Source organism: Nicotiana attenuata, unplaced genomic scaffold (genome assembly GCF_001879085.1).
Source record: "Nicotiana attenuata strain UT unplaced genomic scaffold, NIATTr2, whole genome shotgun sequence".
Taxonomy (NCBI): domain Eukaryota; kingdom Viridiplantae; phylum Streptophyta; class Magnoliopsida; order Solanales; family Solanaceae; genus Nicotiana; species Nicotiana attenuata.
Window position 1 is genome coordinate 1 of NW_017676288.1, and position 8,783 is coordinate 8,783.

An 8,783-nucleotide genomic window follows, 5' to 3' on the forward strand; every position below is an offset into this window, starting at 1 on the left:
CTTATTAGATCGAATGTACTTATTCGATCTAATAGAATGATTTTGCCGTATCCAGACTAATACCAATCCAAGCCATTTCATGAATAAAATGTGACCAATTAACCAACCAACAATAAAATCTAATAGCTCTGGCTGTCTCAAGTATGTGCTTATATCTTCATTCAACTACCCCATTTTGCTGAGGAGTGTATGGGCAAGAACTCTGGTGTACAATGCCATGCAATTGAAATAAGTCCTTGCAGGAATGATTAAAAAACTCTCCTCCATTATCCGACCTAAACACCTTAATAGTCTTACCATACTGTGTCTTGACCAAAGCAATAAAGTTTTTGAGTAAAAACATTACATAAGATTTTAGTTGCATAAGAAACACCCAAGTCCATCTAGTGTAATCATCCACCAAAGTAAGGAAAAATCGCATGCCANTAAGGAAAATACGCATGCCATTGTGAGTAGGACTTATAGGACCCAACATCCATGTGTATCAAGTACAAACTAGATAAGCTTCTACTCTTACTAAGTGGAAATGGTACTCTAGTCTGTCTTGCTAGTGGACATATCTCACACTAATTCAATTGATTGTTATAAGAGAAATTGGTATTATTCAGCAGGCTAGGAATTTTCCTAAGAACTTGCATTGGAACATGTCCTGTTCGCTTATGCCATAAGTCTGCACTTGCTCCACTAGTTGCTGCAAAGGCTCAATTCACTTTTCCTCCAACTGATATAGATAGAACATATAGTCCTTCCTCCTCCTTACCAATCCCCTTCACCTTCCCAGACAAGAGTTCCTGAAATACAAAACATTGTGGAAACAATGTGACACAGCATTTCAAGTCCTTTGTCATCTTAGATATTGACAAAAGATTGAACTTGAAAGTTGGAACACAAAGAACATCCTTAAGAGTATCACCTCCTGTGAGTTGGCATTCTCCCATGTGTGAAATTGTGGCTGAATCTCCAGCAGGCAATTGAACTTATCCTGTGTTTCCTACTGATTGTTTATTATGTAGTAAGTCTTTAGAACCAGTTATATGATTCGTAGTACCAGTATCTACAATCCATTTGCAAAGTACCATATTTTCACATAATTCTACATTGCCACAAAAGCATTTACCTGCCATGTGAGCACTGGCATCTCCAACAGAATTCTTGTTCAACAGTTGTAATAGTTGTTTGTACTGGTCTTGTGTGAAGAACTGAGTTGGAACTATTGCACTGCTTATCTGTTGATTAGGCATTTGTGTGGTCTGAGGCTGTTCACTTAATAAGGCAGCATTTGCTTTTCCCTTTGACTTGAAATCTGGAGGATGACCCACGATCTTGTAGCATTTTATCCTTCAAATGTCCTGTTTTATTACAAAAATCACATTTCATTAGTTTATATCAATCTTTTCGAGTATGTCCTTTTAGGTGACAAAAGTCACATTCCAAACTATGCTTTCTTCTTTGTTTGTTTCTTGGTTGTGCAGTAAACAGAGCAGTAGGCTCAATGTTCCCTGCATTTCCATAATTGGTACCAGTGATCATCCGCCTGCTTTCATCTTGAACTACCATGGCATATGCTTTATTGATAGACGACAAGGTAGGCATTAAGAGGATTTGACTTCTAGCTTGTTCAAAGCTATCACTTAATCCCATGAGAAATTGTAACAGACGTTGATATTCTAACTGCTCAACATACTCTGCTGCGGGAGGTGGTGGTAAAATAGAATCGTACTCTGCCCACAGATCTCTGAGCTTTGTAAAATAGGTAGAAACATAACTAATTCCCTGAGTCATAGTGAAGATTTCCTTGTGTAGATAGTATAATATTGATCCATTTACTTTATCAAAACGTTCCTTGAACGCAGCCCACACTGTACGAGCATTAGATGAAAAAAGTACTCTAGTTATCAAATCCTTACTAACATTGCTCATTAACCACGAGGTCACTATCGCGTTGCATCGATCCCACTAGTGTGCTAGATCTGATCCAAAATCCTCTTTTGAAGTCGATCCATCGACTAGACACAATTTATTTTTTCCTAACAAGGCGACCTTCATGGCCCGACTCCAGAGAGTATAATTCTCCATTCCAGTTAGTATAAGCCCTACCGACATGGATCCAGGTCCATCGGAAGGATGTAGATATAACGGGTGATTATGATCGAGAATCGTGGATCCTCCGGCTGTATTGGCTCTGTCATTCACAGTACTGCTTGATTCTTCAGAGATCGCCATGAATTAGGTCAAATCAAAGTGCCAAAAAAACTGCAATTGCACAAAATTAGGGTTCTAAAGAGAACAGAAATGAGCGAATTCCTTCGAATTTTCCTTAATTGCTCGAAAATTCCTTAGAATCACTCAATTAACTGCTCTGATACCATGTTAATTTCTCATGATTGAGCTGAAAGAATGATTGAATTCAGAGAAGAGAAGAGCACCTTGAGTGAAGAAGAGCAAAGAATGAAATTTTCTTCTTCGATATGTCTGAGTTAGAATGTACAGTACTATTTAACTACCTTCTACAGTGACCAACTAACAAGTGCCAACTCATATACAGTTGTACATGTATTAGACTAATGAACTAACTACAATTATAATGACCTAACTATGGTTAAGTTAAGAATACATGTGAACTAAGGCACTGCTTGCGTGGATATTTCCTTTACAACCATTATGTGTTTACGAACCAATGTTATTTTGTTTTAACTCTTTCTTTTCTTTTTTAGTTTTTCCAAAATTTGCTACGCATTCTTGATCTTTTAATTTCTTTCTTTCGTTTTCCCCCCTTTCCCCAGAAGATCTTCTTTTTTCTTTCTTTTCTTTTTGTTATTTTCCAAGTTAGCTATGTTATTCCCTCCTGTTTCTTTATTTTCTGTTTTTCTTTTCTTCGAAATTTGCTATTCCCTTTTACTGAAGATTTAGATTATATATGTTCTAGCAAATTAAGTATAAAGAAATTTTATCCATTGTAATATATGTCTTTAGAAGTTGTAAATCTTGTTATGTTACATATAATTACAGGTAATTGACTTCTAGATAGAGAAAAAATATTTTCATATTTGTTGTATAGTTAATCATTAAACTCATAAAAAATCATTATCCTCCAATATCTCTTGTCTAACACCCTATCTCATCATGTACGACTCTCAAACCTTAGCTTAGCAATTGTGGATTACATATTCAACATCTTGCATCCATGAGTTGTCTCAAGCTCGTCGTTATGGTGCACCCATCTTCTTGAAATCCTAGATCCGCTTCTATAGTAGTACAGGCTAAACAACTAAACAATTATCACAAATAATACTACAACTCCTGAAAATTTCAAGAAGATTTCAACCAGCTGCGAACCGCGTCAGAATGTGATCCTTCTACCGATACAAAACCACTAGTAGCAATATATAGCTTGTCTCTCATCTACCATTCTCCATTTATCTGTTCTTGTTTTCAGATTTTTCTATTTATCTGTTCTCGTTTTCGGATTTTCCTATCTTGTTCGATCAATTTTCAGTAGTATTTTAGCAGCTGTTTTCACATTTGGCTTGTATTAAATACACAGTAGATGTCCGTAAGATGTACGTAGGAGGATATTAGATGTCCATAAGTTCACAGGCTGTAGAGATTGAGGTCTGTCAAATCTTACAATTTCTTTTTTGGAAAGGCTAGACTACACATTCCTCTCGTACATGTATTTTGCTATTAGTTACTTTTATTATGGTAACTGGTAAGGGTCAGCTTAACCTCCACCACTAATTAAGGTGGCTTTGATTATAAACAAAAAAAATAAAAAAATAAAAGAAGAAGAAGAAGAAGAAGAAGAAGAAGAAGAAGAAGAAGAAGAAGAAGAAGAAGAAGAAGAAGAAGAAGAAGAAGAAGAAGAAGAAGAAGCTAGATGTTTTAGGTGTTAGGAAAAGCTAAGCCATAGGTTATACATTGAAAATTTTATTTGTATTATCTCTTTCCTGCTATTTAATATTAGAGACTTTGGTACTTCTAATACTATTTAATACTCATAACACTTGTTTGAGAACCCCGTATTTCGTTTTAAATTTGAATTTCTAGGTAGAATATTATTTTGTAAACATAAAAAGAGAATTACGAGGAGAGTAACATAACTACATAACATCTTATCTTCCAACCGAGATGAAGAATGAACATGTCCATTCTTTTGTGACGACACACACACACGCAAACCAAATTAACTTGACTTTATTGGCTAGGCATAAAACTTACAATGAATTTAAATTTTATGCACTGAAAATTATTTATATAATGAGGTCAGTACTTGTAAACTATAATATTCATTGGTTATCTGGTAAATTGGCAACTAACGTGCTAACACATATTTAAATTCACTAATATATCACAAAAAAAAAAAAATTGCACTTTAAATTAATAAATCTTAAATTCAATTACATTAGTAGCTAATTGAGATATGGTGATCACTAAAAGGTTACTATAATTAGGGCGGTCCGACCCAGCGCATGTTTTACAAATAAAATGAGTAAGGCGAGTTATGTCATCTAGAAGACTAAATCGAATGGATTGAAATTCTTATTTGTCCAGCAATCGTTTTCAACAGTTTCATTGTTTGGCTTATATGTAACATACCTAAAACGTAAGATAAAATGATGATAATGATTTGTATACAAAAACAAAGAAAGATGATAGAGGACACGGCAACTAGTTTTACTAGTTACTAGCTAATTGAGTAGTATAAATTGCAGCCTAAAGAAACCCAAATTTCCCGCCCACATTTCTTCTCCCTTCTCTTTTTGCGAGACTCAATAACTCTTCAGCTTCTTTTCCGCCGCTGCTCCCATCATCACCCCACTTTGGTATAAATATAACTTCTCACCTTTTCTTAATTCACTTTCTTTCTTTTTGTCTTGATCGGTATATATAGCTTATATTAGAGTTTATATTGTGTATACCGTAAAGTTGCTGCCATGTGACTAGGAGGTCACGGGTTAAAGCCGTGGAAACAGCCTCTTGCAGAAATGCAGGGTAAAGCCGTATACAATTGACCCTTGTTGTCCGACCCTTCCCCGGGCCCCGCGCATAGTGAGAGCTAAGTGCACCATGCTGCCCTTTTTATTGTGTATACCCTTGGATTTTTACATCATCAAGTCATTTTTATATGTTATAGCATATTAACTTATTTTATTTTTAAGATTATTACAAGTTCCACATTTTAAGCTTACCTATATATATTCGTTGGTCGATATGATATAGTATAAAAATTATTTACATTGAGAAATATAGTCTGATTGAAATTATAGGCGACTAGAATTTACAACCTATTCTTCCGAGTATAATCAATTCTATGCAAAAATTTAAATACTTACATATTCATATAACTTAATTAGATGATTTTAATGTCTTTTTATCTAGCCAAGTAAATCTTTTTAACAATGCATTGCTAGCATACGTGACTCTCTTATCATTAATTCATCTTTTACCTTGTTATCATTAATCTCCAAAATTAAGTTAGCTGTTGTCTCGAATACACATGAAGAACCTAGAGAAACAAAACGAGAGAAAAGGGAAGCTATTTTCTTCTGAAGTGTACTCTTCAATTCTTTCATGTGCATGTAGTAGCTCTAAATAAACTTGAAAATCAACCAACATGGACATGTCAATGGCCTAAATTAAAGTTCTTGCCAAACAAGTAATAGGGCCTTCTTTTAGCCTTTTAATGTTATGTGAATGGGTTTTTAATTTGACTTATTGTATGAAAAATTAATGAATCCATAAAATAACCTCGTACACTAGCCAACCCTGCAAATGTGATGACTACCACACAATTTGTATTATGTAAGACTTCGTGCTAAACATGTACACCTTATGGATTATCCAGTGTTTTAAAGGGCGTATTCAGAGCGGCCCCAGGGCTCAAAAATGGTCCGAGACAAAAGTTTCAAGAGGCATACGCCCAGCAATTCAGGCGTACGCTCGGGCGTTAAGGCGAGTTTTATAGTGAGGCATAAGCCAAATAAACTTTTTCAAATTAAAACAAAATTTTCTGAATAAGTTCTTAATATAATATCTAAATTCTCAAAAGTTAACTTGTAATTACTCAAAGTCAAGACCTTTTCTTTATGTTATTGCTAGAAGCCCTAATTTGTGGTCTTTTCCAATTACTTGTTTTCTCCACTAGTCTACTACTATCTCCCAAAAGAAACGAACAATCATTTTTTTTTGTTGCAAATACAAAGAAATCTCATTCTCCTCGATCCATCGCAACAAGTTCAAAGTTCAAATGTTATTCATTCTTTTTGTTCCTTCACGTAGAAAACTTTATTCTTTTCAATTCAAGTTACTTGTGCTTGTAAGCAACATATAATAGATTATTTTGACTAGTTTGTTGTGGGGATGAAGCACATCTGTATATATTTTTCACCTATTTATAGTTTTCTTTAATTTTTATGCAATTTTACCTATTTAAAAATATTTATGATAATTATATTATTTTATGAAATATTAAAAATTAAATATTTATGGGGCTAACGCCTCCTTGAGGCATATATAAAACACCTCACCTTACGCTCACGCCTTTAAAATACTGGGAATATCATAGTTCCTCTTTCGCTATTTCTGAAATCTATACCGACATATAATTTTGTTTCTGGACATATTTCAGATAAGCCACTCACCAACTGTTTTAATGTCTATCTCTACCTTTTGATTCATCATATACAGTAGAAGTAGAGAGAGATAAAAGTCTGTTTGCTAAATTCTGATAAAAATGGGGAATTGCAGAGAGAGAAGACACGGCAAAGGAAACTTACGAGAAGGCCATTGTTTCACTCCAGAACCTCCTCAGGTTTGGACCATCGTATCTGTAACATTAACTGAAATATGCTTTAAAAAGGAATCGTAAGATACTTTCGTTTTTAAATATTTAGAAAATGAACCAAAGTTGTTCCTTTAATTTTGTTCAAAGTTGTTTTAAAACTTCTTCAACAAAAATGTTTCGAAATATCTAGCTGCTTAAACAGTTTTTCATAAAAGTTATTGAAAATATATTTTATATTTCAATGATTATTCTTAGAAAAGTATATATCTATACGTAGTCGAACTATATTGTAACATATATGTTTATATAAATTTAGTATTCATAGTAACAATTACTAAAGGAGTAATAGATGCAGTGTGGTACCTAATAGCACTTTCTTAAGAATCTACATTTCTTACTTAAGTAGCAATTTATTAAACCAAGAGTATTAATTATGGGTGTTGGATTTGGAAATCATGCAATTGAAGTGAAAAGGAAGAACTGGAATCGATTGTAGCAGAAAGAATTGATGAAATCACAGCTGAGTTACAAACGACATGCTGCAATTCCTTCGACCCTGTTCAAAGGATCAAGACTGGCTTTTATTATTTCAAAACAGAGATATATGAGTAAAGCCCCTATGTTCCCTTCTTTTTCTTTTCCCTAACATGTTAAAAGCGTGTCATTAATTTTCATACAATGATAATTAAACAAAACAATTTCTTGAAATGACAATTCCTAATAAACTAATTTCTTTCATGTATCAGCAAAAACCCAGAACTGTTTGATAAACTCAAGAAATGATAGGAACCCAAGGTATAAGATGTATATTATATTTTTTTTCTTTGTAATTTAATTTTCTATAGCTGAAAAATCAAGTATCCAACCATGTAACAATTTCTGGTGTTTGCTTGCTCTGATTCACGAGTGAGTCCATCCCATGTGCTGAATTTTCTGCCCGGTGAGGCTTTTATGGCTCGAAACATCGCCAACATGGTCCCTCCTTATGACAAGGTCATTTATCAGTTTAAATTTTATGCATTAGCTCCTTCTTTCTATTCTATATTCATATGGTTAATTTACTCGACTTTTGTGTTGGAATTGGATTGCAACAGACAAAATACTCGGGAGTAGGAGCTATAATAGAATACGCTGTTCTCCATCTTAACGTAGAAAGTATTTTAGTCATTGGCCACAGTGCTTGTGGAGGTATTAAGGCTCTCATGGAACTCCCAGAAGATGGTTCTGAATCAACGTATGTATCGTTAAGTAAATTGAATTTATACAAATTAACAGAAAGAAAACAACATTTAACTGAACAATGTGTGTGTGTGCGTGTGTGTGTGTGTGGTATTTAGTAATTTTATTGAGGATTGAGTGAAAATTGGATTACCTGCCAAGGCCAAAGTACTAGCTGAACATGGGGATAAAACTTTTGAAGAGCAAGTTAAGTGCTGTGAGAAGGTAAAATAGTGTTCTCACACTAATTGTCTTTTTTACTTTTGTTTCTAAATATCAACTAGTAATTTATTAGATAATATTGCGAATGAATAAACTGCAGGAAGCTGTGAATGTATCACTAGCCAATTTGCTGACATACCCATTTGTGAGCGATGCTTTGGTGAATAAGAATTTGGCGTTGAAGGGAGGTTACTATGATTTCATTAATGGAAGATTTCAGCTCTGGGGACTCAACTTCGGCCTTTCTCATCCTTGTTATATATGAACTCAATACCACCATTTTCGGGCGGGAGAAGATACCTCTTGTTCTTGCCTTTTCTCCTTGTATTCGTCATTTATGAGTGCTAGTTTGAATTTTTAATTTAAATAAAAAGAGAGAGTGGACAAGGATTCTCCCATCTTATGGTAGAAGAGAATAATTGTGATTTTTATTTGTGATAATAACTCTGCTCTGCAAAGAAAAATAATGTATAATGATAACTTTGTTATACTAGCTCAAAAAGTGTGGTCACAATAATTTTTATTTTGTCTTGGGCTTTGTTGGGTAAAAGATAGAGGA

The 8,783-nt window shown here is 34.1% G+C and overlaps 1 protein-coding gene and 1 long non-coding RNA gene across 2 annotated transcripts; both read left to right on the forward strand.

Moving 5' to 3' along the window:
- The first annotated feature begins 4,757 nt into the window (after window positions 1-4,757).
- LOC109220908 lies at window positions 4,758-7,906 on the forward strand. The gene is made up of 5 exons (XR_002067171.1): window positions 4,758-4,823; window positions 6,748-6,811; window positions 7,252-7,392; window positions 7,531-7,777; window positions 7,879-7,906. It is a non-coding gene; the product is annotated as an uncharacterized LOC109220908 (long non-coding RNA).
- A 96-nt stretch (window positions 7,907-8,002) lies between these two features.
- On the forward strand, window positions 8,003-8,581 carry LOC109220907 (carbonic anhydrase, chloroplastic-like). Its single transcript, XM_019385377.1, has 3 exons — window positions 8,003-8,018; window positions 8,142-8,227; window positions 8,325-8,581. The coding sequence occupies exons 1-3, from the start codon at window positions 8,003-8,005 to the stop codon at window positions 8,487-8,489; spliced, it is 267 nt and encodes an 88-aa protein (XP_019240922.1). The 3' UTR covers window positions 8,490-8,581.
- Window positions 8,582-8,783: the final 202 nt, after the last annotated feature.